The following is a 26037-nucleotide window of genomic DNA, read 5'->3' as shown; positions in this document are numbered from 1 at the left end:
TTACTTGCCGCTTGATGTTAGGAAGTCTTCTCAAGGGTTTCTGTTGAGGTGTATGCGTATTATTTGTGACTGTATAGTTTCAATGCCCCGATTTCCATCTGAAGAAAGATGGGGGCTACTGCTCGTTTGTTAACTTCCTTTGAGGGCATGGAGAATTTGTACCAAACTCATGGTCTCAGCTGGCACCTCATCTGATTTGTCTGAAGTATCTTTGGGTAAAAACTGTGATTTTGGTTTCTGTGAAAGTGAGGAAGTTGTGGCTGTACAAAAAAAAGCATATGCATGTGTTAAGATAGCACATTTCTGTACAGTCCTTAACTCATGAGCATGTCTCTCTTCTGTATCTTGAACCATTTGGCTGATCATATTTACAAACATATGATGACATTCCAATCACCTTTACAAAGCCTGAGAATAAAATCTTTGTAGGACAGACCAAAATAGAAATGCGAATCGATCAGGAAGTAACAGATGATATGTCTGTAAGTCCAGTTTTTTTCCTCTGCTGTCATTCATAGACTTCACACCCCTTCTCGATGGCTGTGGGTCATGATTTGATGAGCAAACGTTGCTACCTGCTGCAGTTCTGCTCTTTTTATCTGTTTGATCCTTCGTTTCTTCTCTCCAGGAGACTTGTAAAGCTTCTGGAGCACCTGCTAAACTTTTCTGCTAGCTGTTGCTGAACCTTCTCTCCCCTCTGTCATTTAAGTAGCAATCCACTTCGATTTCCTTCAGATTTGAACATACAAGTGTAAGACTCGGTACAGTTTGGACCAAAGTTCTCATTTACAGGATGAAGTTAAAGGCACTGAACTGTATTTGTTCTTCATGGATATTCAGTAGTTGGGTTCTATCAGTCAAGAGGCAATTTTATTAGCTTTTCTTCTAATGGCCTTTATTCCTTATGTGTAAAAACTTAGTGTTTGTTGCAAAGCAGAAGACTTGTCTTTTTCTTAAAAAGAACAAAAAAACCTGAAAAAACCAAAGATTAAACAGTTGTCAAGCAGAAGATAAATACAATGGTGAAATATTACTGTTTAGGAACCAAATGGAAGTAATATCTGTTAAAACTTGATTTGTGTCTCCTTTTAGCCCTAATGCTATGATTAATAGAGAGGAATTATGGCTTGATAGATAATGCTAAATATCTGCCATTTTTCTTCAAAAATCTTTAGAAATCTATTAAAAAAGCTCAGTGCTAGCACAGTGATTGATATGAAAACTGCAGAGAGGATGAATATCTCAGACTGGCTTTGCTCCTAATGTTTCAAGTTTGTTTAAAGTGATATGAGTGTCAAGAGTTCTACCAAAATAAAATTGTTATACGGTTCTATTTAGCAATCGAACAAAAATAACCTTTCAGTAAATTTTATTATCCTTAATGTTTTTACAGTATCCGAAAATGTTGAAATTAGTTGTTAATAACCTTTGGATTTACTGCTGTTTAACAAAGCAGTTGTATGTATTGTAGTACTCATAATTAGTAATAGTAGGCGGTCACTTTTGTAACTAATACTTTTTTTTTTTTAGCTTGCATTCAGTTACATTTTACTAGGCAAGTATGTATTGTTGAAAAAAATAGAATGGTATGAGTGCTTCCAAGTAACAGTCATTATAAAAATAAAGAAAATCATAAGGTACTACTGCTGGTACAAAAATTGGCCCAGATACTGCAAGCAAAGTGTGTTCACAGCTTCACCTATATGAGTAACTGAACAAATTGTGTAATTTAGGCGTGCAACATGTGTTACTCTTAATGAGAGCTGCATGGTAATTCTCATGCACTGTGTAACAGTTTGTCCCACGGGGGCTTATTTACTGAAAACTCCGTTGTGCATAAAGCCAGTTTTGGACTTTTTTTTTTCCTTGGAATTAGTCTGAGGATCATACACTTGATGCATTACGAGAGTGAGCGATAATGAAAAGGCACAACTGCTAGCTGAGATAAAAGATAAAATTGCAGCAAAGCAGGAATGTGCATTTAAAATGGAAAATATATGGGTATGACGTATGCCCCTTTGTGCTTCTGAACAATGACTGATCATCTGTTCATACTGCAGATAAAACTCCCTAATTGTAAAATATTTGTCTTGTGTACAGTAGAACAAAAAAAATTGCACCTCACGCCTCCTGCATTTTCCTTCTACCCTTCCATACAGTTTTGTAACTATGTTAGGCTCATTCTCAAAGTAACTCGTAATCTGGTCTGAAAAAAAATGTGGATTTTGACAATTAAATGTTCAAGTGAAAAAAAAAAAAAAAAAAAAAGGAAATGTCCGTTTGTATTTGTGATGTAGAATGTGTATGCTGGGATGCAGTTACCACGGTAACTGTTGCATCTAGAGAATAACATGGAGTAAAAGCTCACTATTATAAATGATGAGTGTCAAGCGCAGGTTACACCTGCTACTGCACAGGTCAAAATTATATTAATGTCTTTATCTGTCTCCTTTGCCCAAGTACTTTAGAATCAGGAAACATCTCTGTTTTTGGAACACAAGTTCAGTGAAAATATACTGAGATTGCAGCGACAGTGCATACAGGCGTGAGCTATATGACTGTCAGTCCCACAAAATAAACTAAAATTACTGGTTACTCAAGCACAAGTTTGTAAGCTTGCAGTAAAAAAACCAGCGTGATCTATTACATCGTCTGTTGTAGTATTAGAAGCCCTCAAAATCTTACATTTCTGGATAGACATTACTGAATCTGAAGGCTCTCCGGCATTTCTAGTTAATCATTCGGAATGGAGCAGCACAAGCTAAACAGAAAATGTATTATTTTAATCGCTGCATACTAGATTTAAATACTAGATCATTTAGTACTGTGACTCTTCTGCCAGCTCCAGTTCTGGTGATTTGTTCCTCTCTGGAGGTATATTCTGGCCGCTGTTGCAGCAGAAAGAAATTGGAAAAGGAAATTTGATATGTTTGTTTTTTTTTTTTTTCTTTTCCCCTGAAAGAGGCATTGTACAAGCTCACCTGCTGTTAGCCTCGGGGCACCTCGGCAGAGCGCCCGGGCTGGGAGGTGGGCTGCGGCGAGGGTCCCTCGCGGGGTGCCGAACCTCCCTTCTCCCCCAAGCCACCACGGGCAAGGAAGCAACGGCTGCCCGGGGGATTGCCACGGAGGGACAAACGGAAAGCAAACTCTATTTGTCAGTATTAGTTTTTATTTTAACACATCTTTAGGTTATTTTCTCTTTTCAGTCCTGTTTCTCCATCCTACAAAGAAACACCTTCAGAGACTTATTTGTTAACACTTAACAGATGTGGCGCTTAGGGACATGGTTTGGTGGTGGACTTGGCCGTGTTAGGTTAACGGTTGGACGCGATGATCTTAAAGGTCTTTTCCAACCTAAACGATTCTATGATTTTATGTTGAAATCTAGAATAATCAATTACAAAATTTTAGGCTTGTTTGAAGGGGATGGTGCAGCCTTCTACAATTGGCAGTGTTAGGCTAATGGTTGGGCTGGATGATCTTAAAGGTCTTTTCCAACCTAAATGATTCCATGATTCTGTAATAGTTCAGGGGATGAATCTGAGGACTTCTGATTTCTCAGGCCAATGCTGAAATTGCTGTTGATATTTGGACAAGTTATATAAACTTCTTTACAGCATGTTTTACAGACATTAAACATTGTTTGCGTTTTTTAAGGCATTTACATGAATGTTACTGTGTCCTTTTTAGTGGTGGGATTCATGAGATTTTGAGATATGGACTCTGCAGTGTTCTAGATCCATGGGTTAACTTGTGGAGGGAGGATCAAGAAGTTTTCCGAACTAGCTCATGTTTGTGGAAAACCCACTTCCTCTACATCCTGTGCTATCCACTACAATTACATGAAATTCATGTGTGATCATGGAATTTGACAACTTCAAGAATATAACTGAGCATGCAGTTTGCTTCATTTTTTATTAAAATCTGTGCAGAATATTATTTTCTCCTTTAAATAGTCAACTGCCCCATATTCATGTAAACCAGCCTACAGATAAATATCCATGGAAGACAGTGGGAAAGTGTGAAACTAATACAATCAGTTCCTAAATGTTACTAATTGCATTGCCTGTATTTTTCTTTCTGTGCACTAGCAAAATCTGATAACAATTCGGAACATACTCATGTGCTTCACACTAAAATAAATACCAGCTAGATGCTAATGTCTACGTCAGCAGCGGTTTGGTATCTCATCATCTCAGCAAAGGGTATTTAACGGCAAACCTGACTAATGAACTTATTTCTATAGCTTTTTAAGCACGGAAGCAGGCATTATGCCTCAAGAATGTAAAGGATGTAGTTATGAATTCAAAACTTACGTTACTAAACTATTAAATTTTCCTCATTTTTTTGTATTTCAGCCTTTTTCTGTTGATGAAGGTTTTGTGATGAAGATGAGAGATTAAACAGGTGCACTTTTTAATTAAGAAATATGACCTTCTGTGTATGTCTTGGAGACTACCAAATATGCTTTTTAGCAGCCTATCTTGTTTCAAAGGATTAGGCAAATGCTTTTTTACATTTTAACACCGAGGTTAAACTTTCAGTCTATTTACTGTTTTATTTAACACATTCTTTGTCATAGTCCAAAGATAATTTTAAATAAAGGTGAGTTAGAGTAAAACTGTTTGACCATATTTGAATTCTGCAGATAGGTGGAGAAGGGTATCTGCAGTATATTCCTCTTAGAACAATTCTGATCAGAAAACTCAAAAGGACTGATGTGAGTTACTTTAATTTATTCTAATTTATATAAAAATTGAGAAAACGATTTTGAGTAACAGTTCTAACCTGCTCTAATGGTTTTAAATGTTGTAGATTCATTTAAATCATGCTTACTATGCCATAAAATGATTTTCATCAGGTTAGCAAAATGCATTTCTCTGAGTCACCTGCCACTCTCTGCCAAATGTCACATCTTTTCATCAAAACATGCTAATACTGGAGTCGCGTAGTGAAGAAAAGAACCAGGATTTTATCACATGAGGAGAACAATAAAGTTTTCCCTGTCTGCATTCTGAAAAACAGCTAAAGTGAGTTGGCTAAAACTTTCCAGGAAAATTAAACTTGAATCGGATGCTCAGCAATGGAAACCACTATAGTTTGCTGAAGTGGGAAATATTGTGGAACCTTAATACAAACTTGTATTTGCATACAGTGCCTGGAATTATGCTCTTTGTCGAGTGAGTATACTGAATGTTTCGGATCAAGAGCCAACCCCACTGCAGTGAAAGGATGTTTAATTTACAACGGAGAAGAGAACAAACCTCCAGATTTCACACTGGAGGGAACATTGAGCAAGTGCACTCACACCTTTACACGTTAAAGTAATGCAAACAGGGAAACTGCAATATGTTATAAATGTCTGAATCAAGAGAGAATTTGTTTCAGTTGTTGGAACTTTAGCAGAATAGATTGGCTGTTTCCATTTGGTCAAGTTGTATGTCACTTGAGGACAAAATCTCCATAATCTTTTTTGGAAACTGGGACATTTTGTAAGTGTGTAGACGTGGCGCTTTGGGACATGGTTTAGTGGGCATGGTGGTGTTGGGTTGATGGTTGGACTTATGAGCTTAGAGATCCTTTTCAACCTTAATGATTCCTAGTTTTACTTTCATTAAAAAATAATCCAGCCACCAAGCCAGGAAACATGAAATTAATATTACTTCACCCTTAATTGGTTTAGTGGTGGACTTGGTAGTGTTAGATTACTGGTTGGACTTGATGGTCTTACAGGTCTTTTCCAACCTAAACGATTCTATGATTCTGTATCATTTCTATGGACCCCAGTGGGCATGAAGCACAAGAAGTGGATGGAATCTGTGTGGGTTTAGTTTGAATAGGCCCTGGATGGTGAAGTAATGATGATTGCATAGTATTTGATAAAAAGTTAAAGAATCAATGCCCAGTGTTATTAATGTCTATTAATAATCCACCTAACCTCTTTTGTTTGCCTATGAGAGAGCGCCAGAAGGAAAGGCAGACATGGGGATGATGGCTGAGTCTTTCCACTGAGAGATTCAGCTTTAAAATTCATTATTTGGTCTCACTTTCCTGAATGGCTCTTGGTTACAAAGCACTACAAACCAAAAGAAAAACTCCATCCAAACAGAAATGAAATCATCTTTTTGAGGGGAAGGTGGACAAGAAAGGCAATAGTATTAAACTTTACTTGCATCCTGACCACAGTCTGAGCAGAGAAAAATCGGAGAGGGCAGTTGCATATAATGTGGCATTGAACACTTGCTTGCAAGGTAGTCATTTCTGCACACCAAAGGCTTTGTACAGGAGAATTCAGTGATATTTAATTAGGTGAATTACAGTGTAGGGAAACTTTGCCATGAGGTGAGTAAAAATCTTTTGAAACGCATTGAAGCAGTTTGCTATTTTCACACAGTTACCCTGCCAGCCTTAATATGCAAAACTGCCGCTGAATTCCAGATGGCAAGATACCGCCGCAGAAGCTGGCTGTGCTGCAGAAAGACGGTTTCACCCTGTTTGCAAATAGGCAGAATTAAAGTTGACCATTCAGCCTGAACTACTAGGATTTCCTGCATGAGTGCTTGGTTTCTGAAGCTTAACGCTGCACTACAGTAGCGTGGCGCTTTATATAACATTTAGTTGATGGGTATGACTATTTGATAATAAATATAAGAATAATTATGTTAACAATAAAGTAAATTTAGTGATAAATTTATTAAGCATATGCATATTCATAGTGTTCAACGGGCACATTAAATGTGCAAGTTATAGCATGTGTATTACTGAGTAGCCTTCTGAAACAACTGCATGAGACTTTAATGGAAATTTGGTATCATTCAAGCCATTTCTGTGTGAATGTAACAAAGCAGACATTTTAAAAATATCCTATTGCATTTTGGTTATCACAGTCTAGTTTCACAGCACAATATAAGCTTTGCAGCCTGTGAAATCCATTAATAACCACATTAAACCTTCCCATATTGTATGAATTGTCAGGTTTAAATGATTCTTTTTTGAAAACAATTATCTGTCTCTTGCTTCTTGCAGTTTGTTAAAATGCTATGTCAATTTACAAAGACTGGGGGAATTTGACACAGAAATTTTAGAGGGGGAAGGAACTAATCATTGGTTTACCTAGCACGAGTGCTCAAGTACGCATGAAGAAAATGAACATTGATTCAAAACACAAATGAAAAATTCTATTCATGAGAGGAATTGCCAAAGTCTAATTTGAAAAACCTTTGCTTCTTGAGTTCGAAGGAAAGTAAAAACTGTTGGTAAACTTGTTAAATAGCTTAAATACGATATTTATTAAGGCAAATGACAATGTATGTGTTTTAGAGGACTAGTTAGTACTTCTGGAACACAGTTCTGTGTCGAAATAGGTGGGGAAAAATGCTGCCTTCTGATAGTTTTTTAGTTGCAGACTTGAAATGTTTGTGATATGACTGAGAATCCCAGTGCAATGAACTCTTGTATCCTTTTGGTCTAATGTTGTGCTTCTGCTATGAAGATATGCTCCTTGGGTTAAATATTTTCCCCATTATGCCTGAAATAAAACGAAAACTATGCTCTTCCATGCTCCTAATCTTTAGTAGCTTCCAAGAGCTGTGAGTCTATTCTTTCCTTCTGTAGGTTATACAAAATAGAGACTCCATTCCTTCCCCTACAATGTATGTCAGTGCAGAGGACAGTGAAGTCTGGTGTAGCGAACGTAGAATATTTCTGCCTTAGCCTCTTATGCGTATGCCTGAGCAAAGAACTGATTTAATGCAAATCTAAAATAAACTGTGTGATGCTGCAACTAGGTTAGGAGCCCATCGTGCTGGGTTCTGTATAAATACATAATAGTGGTCAGAGACTGTCCCAAAGTACTTTTAATAGTGAGGAGAAGAATGGAGCAGATCGTCACCAGAACTGAGGCATAGGGAGAACAGTGTTAACTTTCAGGTATGCCTGCAACTTTCGGACACCGGATGAAAAAGCGGAGAACATCTGAAATGGATGATCAACTAACATGAAATAAGTCCTATTAGAATTGTCTAAGAGGAGGCATCTAAAGCATGGGTTCCCTTTGAAAATATAGCACGAAGACTAGGAGCTGTTCCTAAAAAAAATTTCAAAACCACCTAAGGTTGGTTACCTACCACCTCTAAAAAGTCAAGCCATAAGTGATTTATCCAGGATCACACAAGATGTCTCTTGAAGAAGCAAAGCGCCTTCACTGATGTTACAATCCTTTGTTTTATTTGCAAAAATACCTTTCTAGTAGTAAGTATAATTTGAACATTGTTTGGAAGGAAATTTTTGGTGTTAGAGAGATTCTCTGCCATCTGGCTGACTTTGTATTACTATTCTGTTACTGGTAGTCTGGTTCCATCTTCTCTGTAAAATTTACAGTAGTGAAAGATGTGACTTCAGACATTTTTAAGACAAAAAGAATCACAGAAGGACCAAGCCCTGCAACTACAACATCCCTCACGAATGCATACATGTCAGTCGGGAATCCATATGATGGTATGAAGTGATCTGCAATAATACATCAACGATATGTGACAGTACTAGCGGAAGCTTCCATCATGTTGTTCATAACAAAATTTAAGGAAGGAATGTGAACTGTGTAACCTGTTGAATGTATTGCTTTTCAGGTGTTCAAAGCTATGAATATTCCTCAGATCAGAAACCCTTCCTTACCTCCTCTAGAAGATATGCCTGCAGCCTATCACGTGAAGATAGCTCTCCTTGGCGCAGGACCTGCAAGTTTAAGTTGTGCTTCCTTTTTGGCTCGATTGGGCTATTCGAACATCACCATATTTGAAAAGCAGGAGTACGTTGGTGGCTTAAGGTAAAAAACAATGACAACAAAGCACTATTTTCAGTGATCGTAGAAAGCATAGCAAAAAATATTGTGCAAACATCGTTTAAACACAATCGCTGTACCTTTATCAAAGGAAGAGAGTAGAAGATTTCAGATCTGGAAAACTTATTTTTTATTTAAATAATTCATCATTCAAGTTAAAATAGGTACAGTTACAGGCAAACTTTAACTGAAAATCTGGTGGCTATCTCCTATATTGTCTTCATATGACCGCTAAAATTTGAGGGTGCAATTGTTATTATCAAATTAACACTTCAGAAATTCATGTCAGGAACCCTTTTCTCTTATCCAGAACTTTTAAAGCAAGGTGAAGTACTTGTAGCCCTACATGGTGAAAGAATCAGTAGGTGTTTAAATGCTTTAGACGGATACTAATTTCATGGAGAATTTTAAATATGGAATGCTTTCATGAACTACCTTATGCAAATAAAGGTGACAGTGAATAAATCTGTCATGTATGCCTGGGCTTACAGCTTTAGTAAACCATGCCATAAGAGTGAAACAAACCCCTGCCATTCTCAACCTTCAACAAATTGCAGATACAGAAAGGAAGGTACCTTTGCTGTTTTCCTGTATGGTAAACACTTGGTTGGTATTTGCATGGTGTCATGTCCTCGACACTAGAAGATTGATTTTTACCACTGGAACAATGGCTGAGATCCTACCTTCTAAGTTTGTTGGAATCCCTAAGTATAAGAAAAAATATTTCAGAAACTGACTAGTGGATACCAGCCCATTCAAAATCAAAATTAAATTTTACGTGTTGAAGATGTACTCACACTAAAGTGTGTACAAAATAAAAAGTGAAAAGAAACAGAGAGAGAAAGAAGGGTGACGTGCTCACATTTCTCATTGCAGCACCACTGAAATCAATGGAGTTGACACCATTAATGAATTTGATCCATATTGTCATAATGTCAAATACTTATTCAGTGCTCTGGAAGATAGAGAATCAGTGCTGGAGAAGTTCAAGTGACTACTTGCATTTTTCGCAGTGAGGTTCAGAAGTATTCTACCTAGTTATCAAGGTGTTAATACATGGGCATTTAACTGTGGAGCTGTTTTACTTGAACTGGTTGCCATAGAGGGTTGCGAATTTAGTATATGAAATACCTATTCACCTGTTGAGTAGCACATGTTTTCATAAGTACCAGATTTAAAACCAGTTTTGTTGCTGTAGAGTAGTAAGAAATAATGAGGTGTTTCTAACCATGAAGCTTCACTTGGTGGCGGGTTAGACTCCGGTTGGACTCAGCAACGTAATACAGTACTTCTGCCGTTGCTTGCAGTGCTTGCAGTAGAATCCTGCAGTTGCTTACTGGGCGCTTGCATATTTGAAGCAGTGTGATCTTAAGTTACATCTGTTCTTCATGTCTTAATTTGAATTTAAAATGAAGCTTAGTCTGTGCTGCTGCAAAAAGCCTTACACCTAAGTCTTGCCTGTTCTGTTAGTATCCTTAATGGTCAAGCAGTGCGTTTTAATTTCTCTGCCTTTCTTTTGGGTCTTAAGAGTCTTACAGTTGGACTCGATGGTCTTAAAGGTCTTTTCCGACCTCAGTGATTCTATGATTCTGTGAAAGAACACATAGCAATCAAGGTCAAATTTTACTTCCAGTCATTGTAGAAAGTTTCACGTCTGGTTTAAGGGCATCAATTCCTTTTGTCCTTATTTTCGTCTTGGAACAGAAGGGAGGCTGGCCTGTGGCAGCAGTCATCCATTATTGCAGTTGTAAGTCTTTGCAGTACATCTTCTAACAAGTTTAGGTTATTGATGGGTGTGTTTTCAAGACTTCATAAACTTTTGCAAATGGCTAACAAGACCAAATTAATTTTGGAATCAGCTGTTTGGAAGGGCAGTGCTTGTGCCCTTTTCTAGTTTGTGCTGCCTTTTTTAAAATGTTTTTAACTAGGATGTTCCTTCACGTACATGTTGGATCATAGCTAACTTTAATATTTAGACAAAGGAAAGCTGCCTAGTGATTGCAGTTCCTGTGGTGTGATATTTAAGCCTAGCATAAGTCTGTGGTTGTCTGGACACACCTGAATTTTTCACGTTCACGGGCAAGTTTTCCTACATTTCACCAGTTGTGTAAACTTTATGCTTTGTAGTAGAGTAGGCATGAGCAGATCACGCTCGTGCTTAGAGACGCTTCGCTGCTCATGCTCCTAGCTATGCCGCTGGTTTACAACATGCCAAAGTACTTCTCTCGCTAGGCTAAATGGGTGTCCCTTGAGCAAAAGTAATTTGGGATCACTGAGAAACACCAAGCACCTCTAACTTGGATCAGATTTGAGGGAGGAAGAGGTGAATTTGTGGGACACTGTTCCCATTCACTGCCTCCCTCCTGCACCTCTGCCCTGTTTCCTTCTCCCCCTCTGTCTCTCCATTGCGGTCAGAGACTGTCTTCTGGTGCTGACAGAAATTATAGCAGAATTATTGATGTACCAGTTGACTTCCATAAAATGTTTATTTTCATGGTAAACGTGCACGCATGTGTCCCCACAGAACTGTGTGTATTTGCATATGAACATATATGTACATCTGTATGTGCATATATGTGGGTACTCTCCACAGCACAAAACTGTAAGTAAATGTTTAATAAGAGCAAAAATGGTTTACAAATTCTGACAGTGACATAACACAGCCAGTGCTGTTCTGGATTCTTCTAAGAGTCATGGAAATGACAGGCCTTCAACAAAAAGATAGGTGGCTTGGAAAATAGAACTTTCCGGTTTTTATTAGATCTCTTTATTGAATCTCTGTTGCAGAATCATATTGATACATTAGTTTTTGCCTCAGACACCTTTTTACTTAGCGTGACCTATGAAAGTTGTATTGTCATGACACGTTCATTACATCTGGTATTTCGAACACTTTTCATTGCACACTGGTCAGGAAAGGTGAAAAAAGGGCAGTAATAGAAATGATAAGGAGGAACAGCAGTTTCTTATCAATATAATTAAAGTTGATGCAACTTAAAATCCTTCTGGCCTGTCGAAGTTAGATGCTAAAGATGGTGTGGTCGCTAACAACGTGTAAAATAAAGCCACGGTGAATCTCTTGTGCCAGTGCTTTGTTACGGAAATTGTAGATCCATTAATTTGACAACAGATTAGACTGAAGCTTAGAAATATCTGGGGAGAGACTTTCACTTTTCTGCATAGTCAGGTTTTTTTAATCTTCATTGAACAAAAGTATAGGTTAATGGTTGGACTGGATGATCTTAAAGGTCTTTTCCAACCTAAAAGACTGTATGATCTAAAATAGAGCTTCACTGTGTTTACCTGTAATGTGTTGTATGAGAGAGATTTTCGACTGGCATAAGTAGATGTCGTTTCATTGGAAATAAAGATCTGTACCAGTAGATATAAACTGAGATTGTATGCTGGTACTGCAGTTTTCCCATACAGGAGAGCTGTGATTCTGGGAACTTGAAGATGTCATTCCCAATCTTCCCCAGGAGGACAAAATGCCAGCTAATAAATGTTAAGTCAGAAAGCAGACTTGAGACCAAGAGCTGGTAAAAAATTACTGACTTTGTCCATCCTGAAAGTTCATAAAAAATTTATGAAGTAGAGATGGAGGAGGGTACATTTTTAAATACTGTTGCTCAAAATAGCATATGCAACACTTTTTAAAAAAAAAAAAAAATCTTTCTTACTGGCTAGCTTAATGAATGGTTGCTAGAAGATCACTTTGCTTTTAGCAGCCGTGAGATCTTTTCTTAAATGGATGTCTTAAGTTTGTTTAGTGGTACATATTCTGGTGAACAAAAGGAATGGACCTGAAGCTCTTTTGGACCAAGCTTGACATAATGTTAAATGGTTATCTACAAGTGTGGGCAGGATTGGCCTCAAGGTACTGCCTTCCTAGCCTATATTTTTAGCATTGAGTGAATAATGCTGTTTTGTCACTGCAACAATTTAAAAAAGCCAATGGTCAAGTGTAAGCACATTTGCATTCACATATGTCAAAATTAACTATGGTGTGTTGTAAGTATTGAATTTTTAACAACTAAAAAAAATCCTTTCTTCCTAATAGCTGGAAGTATTTCACAGGCATTTTTATTTATTTCAGTACGTCTGAAATCCCCCAGTTCCGATTGCCATATGATGTGGTGAATTTTGAAGCTGAGCTTATGAAGGATCTTGGAGTGAAGGTAATGAAAAATATATCCTGCCTATGTATAGCTTAAAGAAAAAAGAACAAGAACTCTGCCAAAGATTAACAGCAAAATGTCATGCACATTGGTAAAGAACAATTAAAAGCTATGCTAGACAGAGGCAGGAAGATGCTTCCTCTTGCTCAGGGCATTTGTCTGTCTCCTGTCTGAATGCCACTAGTTTGGAAAAGGGCAATCAATAGTTCTCATCTGGCATGCCTGCATGTGATTAATTGTCTGTAAGAAACAAATTCCTAAATTGCTTTAGGGGTTCAATGTAGCTATTGGAATGATTTGATTTTTTTTTTTCATCGAGTTTTTTTCCTGCAAGTTTGGCACTACTTAAAACATTCATATTTGATACTTCTCCTTTCGTTCCCTCTCCCTGAGTTTTTTCTTAATGGCTTATAATACAGTCTTGCATCCAAGTTAATTTTATAATAAAATGCATCCAATTAAACAAAGTGTTAACATGATCATCTATTATAAACAATAACAGTCATTCAACTTCTTGGAAGGCGATAGTTATGCATTATTCTGTTAAACAAATGTGTGTTGTTTATAGATAATGGGAACATTGCTTTATTGTTAATTTAGGGCTTGAGCTGAAGATTTAGATAGTATTTACAACCGCTGCACATTTTAATAGAAGTTACAAATGTAGAATGCATCACTGGATCAAGTTTTTGAGTACCAGGAGGGATAATGTATTTTTAACATGAAACTAAAGTGTTCAGTGAAGCAGGAAATTCTTCTTGGAATCTTTCGTGTTGGTTCATACCATAAAAGCAGTGGACTGTTGTCACAAGACCCAAGTGAGAACCTCATCCTGCCCAGATTTTATAAAAATGCTGGTAAGATGTAAGATAAGGCTTTAAATGCTACATAGGTCTATTTTTCCACTCTAAAGATCCCTTTGCAACCCTTGAAAAGACGGACAGAATGGAGGTTCAGTTAGGGATGGGGCTAAAAACAGGGCACTGAGACAATTTTAGACAAAATTGCTGGGCGTAGGCTCCTGGGAACCCTCTGCAAAACTCAGTTCCCTGAGGCTATGACAGCGTGTCCGGAATGGACTGATAGAGCCACCACGTCATCTTGACCCGCAAGTCCTCTGCGGTTTTGAAGCGCGGCAGAGAATCTCAATGTAAATTTGCTTCCAAGCTCTGCCATTGGTTTGCAATTGACCCTTTGGCAACCTGGTTAACTAAGTACCTTAGCTTTATACCTCTATAAGCTGGAAATACTTCTTGGTGTTTACTTAAAGCATTTCGAATCTGTGGTGGAAGGTGCTGTATTGTGTGAATGCTCAGTACTGCTGTTTATTCAAGTAATTCTACTGAAATTAGTAAGAATTAGTCAGCTGAATAAGGATTACAGAGCTAGGCCCTAGGAGTATTATGAATCCCCACATAAAATAGTATTGCCGTTTAAATTCCTTCATTAGGTTTTCATAACATCTGTACACAATAGGATAAAAAAATGTAATGACAATTTAGGGAACACGTTTTGATGCCAGTGAGGATGTGGCCTGTATTCTTAAAAGGATTACAACTGTACATGGCTTTTGTACCTCTGATAAAATTTATACTAAATCTCCAAAGACAAGAAAAAAGTCAGCGTTTTAAGTATTGTACACTGTATTTTACATCTGCCTTTTTTTTCACCAGTAGGAGAAGTATATTAAATGGAATATAGGCAGATTCAATAACAAACAAGATAGACAATGACATGAAAATGAAACTGTTAAGATCACAAATTATAGTGCTTACACAGTGGAACGTGGCATTTTGTAAAGTGAATACACAAGTGATATGTCAAAAAACGGGGGAAAACATTCAAGTTCAGGGAGTCTGAAGTATGGAGATAGAAGCACACGTATGTTTGTTCCCATGTCAAGAAGTACAGAATATCAGAAGAGGAATCACACACGCTTTACGCGCTCAAGAGCCTTGGGGTTAGGAGAGATGAGCAAAGGGTGTGTGTATCTTCCGTTGCGTGGCCTCTACACGGGAGACTGCTGTAGTTGGCTTGCTGAACATGCAGCAAACACTCTATAGGAGTTATAACACTCTATGCTACACTCCTATAGCAGCTGTAGTTGCTCAACCTGTGCGGTGGCTGGTGGAACATTACTCAAATATTTTTCAGCTTTTGCTTCTGGAAGTGAGTAGTAGTTGAACTGAAACACGTGTAGATTATAGGTGCATTTTCATTACTGTGACTTCGTTCGATATGTGAACACCAGTCACTGCACTCTGGGCATTGTTGCTTCTCTAAATTAGAATTAAACAAGTTTAAATCAAAACTGATCTCGTTCATATTTTGAAAACCTTGGTTAGTTGGCCACACAGAACAGTCTGCTTCATTACGAGCAAGTAGGGCATGCTGTAATTTGCACGGAACGTTCTCCAGACTTACTGTCGCCCAGTCTTTTGCAGGCAGCTTTTGTGAATCCACAGAAATACCGTTGGCTTCACTGAGGGTTTTTGGCATACAGGTGTTCTAGCTAGTGGTCTCAGTGCAAAATTCAGGCTGCGAGCTTTGAGGGTGCAGCACGAAGCAATACCACCCTTCCTTCAGGACTGGCATTGCATCCTGCGCAGTTGGAGGCCAACCAAGCGCCTGATACTGTGCGGGAAAACATTGCTTGGTTTTCTGTTCAGATCCCCTGTTAATGCAGAATAGTGCCGTGTCTTTTATGTTCTTTATTTCTCTGTAAGAGGCTCATACTTTCACTAATGTTTCTGCAATAACCTAAACCGCTTGTTTTTTGGTTGGTGTGCTGGGTGATTGTTCCGTTTAGCGCATATTCCCTAAAGGAGGTTCTTGCTTCCCCATCATGTTTCTTAAATTCTGATTTTCACATGGGAAAACAACCTTTTACAGACAGCGCTGAATACAGTGATTTACTCGCGGTAGAAAAGTGCCGTTTTCAGCTTTACTTCAGTGTTGTGTTCCAGAGACAGGCTTTGTTTTGTTTGTTTAGCTTGCTTTAACTCTTTTAGCTTACAGCAGAAACCAAGCCTGTGGCGGCCCCCATGTGAGGATGACATGAAGGTACACGTTACCCATATCTAGTTCAGGCCACTTGTTTAAATCAGAGCCAACCTGGGCTTTTAAGCCTGGCTTGGGGGGAAAAAAAAAAAAAAAAAAAATCTGCTTTGTTCACTAGAAGGTCCTGTGAGGTGTCTGTATGCAGGACATGGTAGAAATTATTTTCATGTTATCACATTAAAAGCAAGTAATCTTTCATTCTTTCAGATAATTTTTAGGAAAGGCCTCGCCGTGGATGGAATGACACTCCGTACCTTGAAAGAAGATGGCTACGAAGCGGTCTTTATTGGAATAGGTAAGAAGAGCTCATTGGCCTGGTTTGTCACCTGGAAATTGAATGACCGTCTAAGAGTAAACTGGGACTTGTGATGTGAGACGGCTTCAATGTGATGCATTATGAAAGTACGGAATATAAGGAAAGTTTAAAACCCAGGATTTTCGCATTTATATGATAGATTTTTAAGTAAGACAAGAATGTAGCTGAATGGTTTGATTTCTTGTTTGTTTAAATAGTTAAAAATGGATGAACTAAAAAAATTACTCGTAACTAATTGCCATATTGGCCTAGAGCGATACACAAGTTCCATTTTCAATTTTTGCGAACAGCTTACTATACCCACATAATTACTGAGTCTATATGTAAGCCAGCGATACTGTGCTTGATTGCTTTTTTTCTTTCCTCCGTATAAAACACGTAGCATCCTTCAGATAGGCTGTAGTGAAATGTTATTATGGGATGGGTTAACAAAAGAAGCTGACTTTGACTTAGACTAAAACTGGCATTGTAGGTCTGTCTTCTCTCATATGCTAAAGAAGCCCTGCACCTGCCTGCTATTTGAATCACTGCTTCTTTTTAATGTTAGCTTAGAATTGTTATCCATTTACAAGTATTTTGAAGTACAGCTGGACCCATCGCTACCATACGATAGGCATGTTGAGCTGGCATCGTCTACAGTTGGTATGAGGCTTAATGCTCTTTATTGATCTAGACGTTGCCTAAGTGAACATAATAGGAAACAAGTTGTCCAACTGTTCCTCCTTCCTATTATTGATTACAGAGATGTAATTCTTAGTACAGCGACAACTGTTGTTTACCATCTGGGTATGCAGTATAATAAGCTTTGCAGGTCTATTCTGTCATGTGATTATAGTGCAGAGCGTTGTGATTTATATAATCCTGAATCCTCACATTGTTAGAGACCCTCCATGTATAGGAATTTCTGATGCGTCATATTTTGATGTAATTGTATACGAGGCGATGGTCCAACTTTTCTTTATTGTTTTAATCTACGTCTTTCAAATGGCTTTGTGAAATCTCACCAATGAGGGATTAATTCATAAATAAGCATTTGTTTTCTGAGAGTCCAGCATTTAGGAAAAGATGATCAGCATTTTTGGAACATCAGCATGATTCCCCTGCATTTCTGACTCATAAATTTAAAATAACAGTTCAGTTAAAGGTTAGCAAAAATGACCGCTGAGCACTTTACACACAGGATTGGAATGTTTGTTTTGTGTATGCGGGTTTATTTTCTGACCTTAATAAAGTTACCCTAATATAAAATATTTTTGGTTAGAAATGTATATAGACAACATTGTGCCATACAGATGCTAGGTAAAGGCACACAGCCGGAATTTTAATAAACAAGAGAAGGTATCTGAAGCATAATTCTCCTGTAAACCATGTGTGCAATGATTGTATTAGGAAACAGAGGTGATGCTAATGAAGGATTATGTGTTCCTACAAAAGTTTTGTTACTGGGAGCTACCTTGCATTCATGATGAAGCTGGTCCCTCTCTGAACCCCCATGTCTGCCTGTCATCTCTCTTTTACGGTACTGTGTAAGACACTGGACGGTAACGTGGCCTTGTGTTCTGGTAGTGAAAGACGGAGGACAAACCAAGAGGTTACGCATCTCTAGGGTTAGCTGTGTTAATGCAACAGAGCATTTATAAACTCTCAGCAACAGCAGTGTTTCCATAATGAGTCTGTACTGTATTTCTTTTTGTGTTCTTCGCCTACTGAACAAACATATATTCAACAAAATGTCACATTTGAACATTACCCTGAAGGTTGGGAGTAAAATAATTAGAGAGCACTACTTATATAAAATAGAAGATTTTTTTTTTTTTTTAAGTTTGTTGTAAATGGCTTCTGAATGAATGTGTACCTTGACGGAAAATAGACATGGTAGTTTTCAATTTTCCCTATTAGTGGAAGAAAGAAAAAGTGAATGGGTGTGTAAAAGAAGGTGAAGTCCCTGATGGGACGAGGGAGTACACTGTGAGAGGGTTTATTCATAACAATGGAATTTTTGAAGAGCGCACCTTTAGTCTCGCAAAGGAGATGGAACTCGGGAATTTATCAGTCAGGATTGTACAAGAGTCCATGTGAGTCATGAAATGGAGGAGCACTTGTAAATAGCCAGCTACATGAGGGCACGTGGAGTTGCAAAGAGAACTTTGAAAGCTATTTTCCATGCAGTTATGCATCAGGAAAAATCTGTTGCTCTGAGGGAATGTCGCATGAGGTAGGGAAAGTACATTCCTCAGCTGGGTCTAAGGAAGGTAAAGCATAGGTGACTGAGGTTTGATGACTTCTAGCAAGTGACTATATTGCAGCAAAGTTAATAGCAAAGGCTTTTTGTGAGAGCTGTTTGGAAAGCTGTTACAAGTGTGCTCTAGTCAACGTATTTGCTCTGTTTCAGACCTGAAGGGTAAAGAGTTCCTTAGAAGTTCCCCAAAGGATACAGGTTAACAGCCTTACTCTAAAATAAATAATAATAAAAAAAAGATGCTTAGCTTCAGGTCTTTGCTTACTGAGACATTGAGACTATGGTGGTTTATGTTAAGGCGAAAGACTCTCTCCAGCCAGTAGGTCTGGTGCATTTAGGTCACTGTTTAAAGCTCAGAAAAACACCTTGTACTAGACCTGAAAATGAAGAGATGGCCAGTGTGTGTCACCAACCTTTGGCAACTTCTGGGGTCTCACTTTGAGTCACACCTTACCTGCATGCTATTTGCTTTTGCCCCATCTTCTCTTTCCCAATTAGTCCGTGTCTGTGTGTGTAATGTTGTAGAGGCTGATGTGGAATTTGGGGTGACGAAGATGTGTGTTGAACTGGCAAAGACTGGATCTGAGGAAAAGCTTTCACAGTCACCTGGGTAAGAGGTAATGAAAGAGATGAATGTGGGCAATGGCACACTGGAAGCCAACACTGCCCTCTGAGAGCAGAACCTCAGAACAAATCATAGGTGAATCTCAGTCACAGGGTTGCCTGTTACCTTTTTTGCTTTTGGTAGTTCTTTCCTTCAGTCTCCTGGTTTTTGCCTTAGCTAAACTGTGTTTCATCCAACTAGTTCTTAACGCTGTGCTTCTGTTTCTTTCTAGAGGATCAGTATGTGAATTGCCTCTTCCCTGTCCATCATCTACTCTCGTGCCCTCTCAGTTTCCTCTGTACGAAGCGGTATATTTTGGAACATCTGGCAGCAGACGTTATCTTGTGTTTTGCATGCAAGGACCTAAGAGATAGACCGTTCTTCTATTTTTCTCTAGCAGTCCTGATTTCAGACTGCAGCTAACATAAGTTTTGAAGGGTAGTTCATGAATCTCAGTTTCTTATGTCAAAACTAATGATAGACAATGACACACATGAGAATTTTTTTCACAGGACTAAAAGGCAGCAGCCAAACAAAAGGAGGAACAACCTGTTAAATATATTCTGGGGGTTTCTACTATATTTTTTAGTTCTCTCTTCATAGTTTGGTGCAATTTCTAAACTTATTCAGTCTTATTTCAATGGGCAATTTAAAATGCTGATTAAGAATTAGGGATGTAGAATTTCAGTCCTTAAAATTAACATTTTAAAATTCCATTTATCTTGCAGTTACAAGTCTCTTGGTTTTATTTTGTTATTCACAAACATTAATGAAGAGGAATTAAATCTCCCAATTGAATTTTCGAAGTTTTAAATCTAACCTCTAAAACTATGCATAGGAAAAAAAAAAAAATCCTTTCCAGATTTGATAGATTACACTCAACTGTTCTACCTAGAATCAGCTCTGCTTTTGGATAAGAAATGTTTGTGAAGAATTTGGGATTCAACTGACAAATCAGTTTGAAAATTTTGCTATTGAAAAAAAACAGTCTTGCATCAGTTGCTGCCTTCTGTAAACACCATAGAGACTCAGGGCAACGGCGAATCGGCATGCTGAGAGCAAAAGGAGAAATCAATGATGGGGTGAGGAGCTAGAGGAGAGAGCACATGGTCCTCAGAGACAGCAAAGTAAGGCAGCGAAGGGTATCTTACGGAGAACAGAGCAGTCTGCACGCTTTGTGTTGCTGTGTCTCTTGGTTGATTTTCAGGGTGGAATACGTATGATTTTTACAAAAAATGCCTATGTGTATGTGTCTCGCTTGGCTATCACAGCAAATGCAGAAATACTAGGCTTTTATTACTCATCCTTCTTGAAGTTCAGCTATATTCTTTGGAAAACAGGCTTCTGTGGTTTTGTCTTTTAAGATTCCACAAAGCATTGTATATTTATTTTTTTGAAAGAGAAAATACGAAACAAAGTTTTTTCTATACAATGATTTAATTGAATGAAAATGAATGACCTAAATATTTGAAGTATTTAAGGACATGTTTCATGTGACATTCAAGCAATTACAAAGAAAGGCAATCACCATAAACATATTTTCTGTAGACTTTTACACAAACCTCTATCCTTATTCTGTAACATTTTATCGTAACATAGGGGTGTTATGCAACATTTCCATTCCTTTTATATAAAGATCAGATAAAAAGATATTTTCAAAGATTGTTTTATTTGGTAAAATATTTAAAAAAATCTTAAGCCCCCTTTCCCAGAAATTGCTTAGACACTTTAACTTCAGTGTCCGTAGGCTTAAACCTGCAGCACCAACTAACTTTCTAGTTAACTACTCGTTATAAGGCAAATGCAGCTAGTAATGAAGCTTTCTTGTTTCCTCCTCCATCTTGTGATGTTGAATTGCTATAAAGTCAGTTTTATTTGTATTAGGGTATTCAGAAGTTCTATTAAATACTGCGAAACGTTAGGTTAGACGAGCGTACAGAGTAAATTCAAGCAGATTGTTGCTTGGATGTAACCTAAATAGTATATTCTGCTTGCAAGGGTTAAAACCGTACATAAAAAAAGAAAAAAAAAAAAAAAAAGAAATCCCTCGTGGAAAGGACCTTTGTGATAATTGCAGTCATTCATAGTTAATTAACACAGCATTCAAACAATAATATAATCAGATGATTCCATTGATTGGAATGAAATTACACACCAAAAAAAAAAGAAATTAAAAGTCCAAGCATTGATGTACCTTGTTTTTAAAAAAAGCCCTGTGAGATTGATTTACTGTCTCTTCCCCAAAAAGTAAGTAATCTCCTCATGCCTGTTATTATCTTCTGATTAACTATGCAGTGCCACCTGGTGTGCAGATGGGAAGAATATTACACATCAAGAGCTCTGTTCACACCCACCCACACAGATATAAACCTACGTGGCAAAAAGTGAACAGATGTTCATTTTGCTTGTGCTATAGGAAAAAAAAAAAATTGTGCATCGTACTCCTGATTCATAAACTAAATTTGGAGGACATGAAATCTGCATATGGGGCCCGTAGGCCCATGGCCAGCACAGACATTTATGGAGGAAATATGTCATATTCAAAATAGTTCTCATTTCAGGTTGCGAACAGACTTTTATTTGTTTGCTCCTCTGGTTTTGTTTTACCTTGTATTTCTGAGTTTTCTTTTTCTCTTCACTTGCTATTTCACTTATCACCTCCAAAGGGCAAAGTTTAGAGGCAGAGTCATTTGAAAACGTATCCAGGATTTATCTGTTGGTTGGTTGTTTTTCAGAATTGTTTTCTGTTTCTTGGCATTTAAGATGTTCCCTAAAACTATGCTTTTAGGCCTCTTTGCAAAGACCTGTTTGGCTCAGCAGTAATGTAGCGAGTCATGTAAAATATAATGCATCTTGGTTAAAGATGGAACTGCAGTACAAGCATTGCACAGCCTTAGGCTCTTAGGATCTTCAGCTCTGGTTTTGGAGGTTTTTGGTGATGTTTTGTATTTTTTTTTTTTTTTTATAATTTCCTATTTCGACGCTTCATAGGCAATAACAGTTTCTGCTGCAAGGAAGTTGAAGCCAAAAGACCAGATAAAACACAACAAGCAGGGGAGAAAAGTAATATGTTGGAAGGTAGTACAGGAAAGAATGATGTTGTTGGAAACATGATCAGCTAGATACTGAAAATAGATGTGTGCCTAGCTTCGTTCCTGGGTTGTCTTTATTGACAGTTGTAGACAAGGGTTGTCACTGTCTCGGAATCCTGCAAAGACGGTGCTTTTCACCCGGGATTTTAAATAGAGACAACAGTGGCCTTTCAGGCATCAGTATCCTTCTGCAGTAAAAGATAATACAGGCGGCAGAGCCAGGGAAAATACTTGGAATTACATTTTATTGTGATAAACCAAAATATTCACGAATCCATTTAGCTTCGAAAAGCTGTGAGACTTTGTTATTAGATATAATGAGAACGAAGTCATCAAGATGAGTCATGAAATCAGAGCGAGTACTTTGAACAGTTTGAAGAGCAACAGTGCCGAAGAGCAGTGGCAGGATTTGGATAAAACCAATTCAAAATATTTCATAATTGCCTTACAGTAACCAGAATAATTTTAAAATTAAATCTTAAAAGAGTTTGCTTTTTTTTTTTTAAATAAAGATCCATGAGAAGCTAGTGATAGATGCATTTGCAATTTAGTACAGAACAGGATCAAAACCGCACATTGAACTGCAACTGCATGAAATGAAGTCCCAAGGAAGAAGGTCTACACAAGTCTGTGCAGTCAAGTGTAGGACTTCTTTAGAGTCTACCCCCTGGAGAGCCTTAGCTCGTGGCTTACAGCTTGGAGGATGAATGCACCCTTCTGTAACACCCTATTTCTTAAGTTTTTCATGTCTCGTGTGAAGAGTATTATAAACAAATTGCACCATAAATTGGTTCTGATACAAAACTCGTTAGTCCTCAACGTTCATGTTATTCTCATCTTCTGCTCTCTAATCTAAAAACCTTTTGTTATTAAAACCCAAAAGGAATATAGTTATATTAGAAAAGGAACTCTGTGAAAGAACCCATTTCTAGCAGGTATTTAAACTTGCTTTTATTTCCAGTGCTGCATCTTTCCTGGAGACCAACACTGTGCATACATCCAAGCATTTTTATGCTCGAGGCATCTTTTTCTACTATTGGCATTTGTCGTAAGCTGTTCTTCCAGTTCTGTAGTCCTCACTCCTGCTCTGGATATTGGTGGAACATTCCTAATACACATCGGAAGCAGTAGGCAGTTGAAAGCTTTTAGGGCTCAGATGCACAAAACAGCTTATTTATTATTAATAGTCTTAGGACACTTTCAGAAAATACTAATAATCTGCCCTTGGGCATCCTTAAGTTATTCACTTGCAAATTACACAGATTTTCATGCTCTTATTTACTTATCTTCCCTACCAAAAAACTACTTAGCATAACAATCTCTACTGCACATGTTTTACAAAACACTCTCCTGTCTCTTTCTAAGATGCTGGACAGCTCCCCTGAAGAAATGCTCATCTAAATATAATGACAAAATCAATTTGATTCATATTGTTTCAACAGTAGATAAATTGTTTAATATCTTAGCAGATTAATTCATCTAACACGAGTTAGCTCTTTTTGCAAGTTTATTCAAGCATTTATTTTTAAGCATTTTGTTGTTTGAGGAGTACATAAGAAAATGGTGATGTTAGATATTGCATTTTCATACTCCGATGTTACACACTTCAGTGCTTTACACCTAAAGTGAAGAGCTTTGCTTGCTTACCTGTTGTTTTTGAAAGTTCACTCCATGAGTCAGTTACTTTTAGATGTACAAGTATTAATTATGCTGCCATCTTTTTACTTCCACGTTAATATTCAGACACAGAATGAAAGATCAGCTAAAATACAGCTGGTAAGTTGGTGCATCTCTGTTCATTTTAGTTGAGCTCTCTTTCTTTGTAAGGAGAGTGCATGGGGTCCAATATGTATTTAATGCAATCAGACACTTTTTGAAACGTTGTTCTACCTAATACTACAAGAGGACTGACGCAATGCAACATTTAAACAATAGGTTTAGAAATTCCTTACTTTCCTTCGTCTTGCTTATGAAGGATAAAAGGCTGGTTAAAAACCTAGGCTTGTTGCCTTTCATTTTTTTAATTTTTAAAGATTGTACAGAAGTAGGAAGTGTATCAAAATCTCACTTGTTTAGTGCCAATTATTGGTGAGAAGATGGCAAGCACTTTTTCATGGTAATGAATAAAGTTTTAAGCAGTCTTTCTGTACACATTTATGTCTCATAAATTTAATGTTTCTGAACTCATACTCCTTTCACTGCCCACTCAACAAGGGGTATATCTGCTTGTTGAATTGAACTGGCAGGTTAAGACAAAACCGGGATTTGTATGGTGGATTTGTAGTACTTGTTGAAGGACTTTTAGAGAGGAAGGCTTGAGGAAACCTTCTGGCTCTGCCACTCCTCTGCTTCGGGAGAGGGGTCCGTAGGAAGCCACCACTGGGCACGGGCAGGGCTCAAGGCTTCCACCTGACCCGGTCATTGTCTTGTGCTTCTCAGTCATCCTCTTCCCTTTTCGTTGTTGCTTGGTAGCCAGGCCTTTGTTGATCGAGGAAGAATTTGGTATAATGAAGGGCAGTTGCCTCATTTCAGGGGGAAACCCTAACACCTGGGTGTGCTTGAGGCCAGTTTTGGTCCCTCATATAGCTTGGGGCACACTCACTAGTGATTCTGTTTGGGTGGGATTCACAGTCCGAGGGCTTTCGGAGCCTTCCTTGACTGTGGTCCGTGCCCAAGGGAATCAATCCCTCAGTCCTTCCTTCAGGCTCAACGCATTAATTGAAAAACTTTCCTATTCCAGTAGGATTAGTAATTTTCTTATCCAATACAGTAGCTTCTACCATCATGGAAAGGCACATCCACTGCCTTCCAAACCTCTTTAGTTTTAAGGGGATGGTAGTTTTTAAAGTCAACAAATATCTGAGAAGAAAATTTTACATGTTCGCTATAGTGAGTAATCTTTAACTAAGCTATGTAAATATTTTTGCTGCTGTGTCTCGAATTTTGAGTGGGTAGAGATTATCCAGGCTTTTGAACCACTTGTCATGGTCATGATACTTGAAAATTGTTCTTTACTATTCTACCCTATACTTTTCGGAGATGCCAGTCATACGGTTGCTTTTACCGTGAAATTACAAGACGCTGCATAAATACGTATGTTAATGATTATTAATACTGCATATATGATTAGGATAGAGCATGTAAATATTATAGTATGTATCACATGGCAAGCCTTTTAAAAGAAAGGTTAACGCGTATGCGAATATTTCTCTGGGTTTGTGTAGCATACTGGTGTGTCCTATAGGCTTGAGGTCAAATTTGACATTCCTTGTGCGTAAAGTCACATAGCTAGTCCTCTGTGTGCATTTTATAGTACCAAATCATATTCAAAATTTTGTCACTTCCTTGGTGATGTCACAAGGTGTGGGGTGTATACAATAATTAGGATTCACTGTGTGTACTGTTACTGCTTTCAGTGTATTAATGCTAAATTTACTGTAAATTGGCTTTATAAAACAATGTTTACAAGATTAGAAGACAGAAATAAGCATACTGAGTACTCGGAGTGTTCGGATAATGCTAATACAAATTACGTGTTTATCTAACAAAGGAAAATATTTTCCAAACATTGTCCTTGACAGTGTTTTCTTTCACAGGAAATCCTTTGGCTATTGTTTGTTCATTTGTGCTAAAAATGTAGTAAGCTGAACATGAACCGTTAGAGAAAGTGAAAAGGCATTCAGTATGATGATTCAAGATTCCCTCTAAT

The 26037-nt window shown here is 37.8% G+C and overlaps 1 protein-coding gene across 1 annotated transcript in view; it reads left to right on the top strand.

Moving 5' to 3' along the window:
- Positions 1-26037, top strand: part of DPYD (dihydropyrimidine dehydrogenase) — a 351478-nt gene that overhangs the window by 90568 nt on the left and 234873 nt on the right. Inside the window, exons 7-9 of the mRNA XM_075710934.1 lie at positions 8628-8824; positions 12936-13017; positions 16285-16372. Coding sequence (XP_075567049.1) covers positions 8628-8824; positions 12936-13017; positions 16285-16372 — 367 coding nt within the window. The remainder of the gene's footprint in view (positions 1-8627; positions 8825-12935; positions 13018-16284; positions 16373-26037) is intronic.

This window comes from Pelecanus crispus, chromosome 5 (genome assembly GCF_030463565.1).
Source record: "Pelecanus crispus isolate bPelCri1 chromosome 5, bPelCri1.pri, whole genome shotgun sequence".
NCBI lineage: Eukaryota > Metazoa > Chordata > Aves > Pelecaniformes > Pelecanidae > Pelecanus > Pelecanus crispus.
This window is presented reverse-complemented; position numbering and strand designations above follow the sequence as displayed.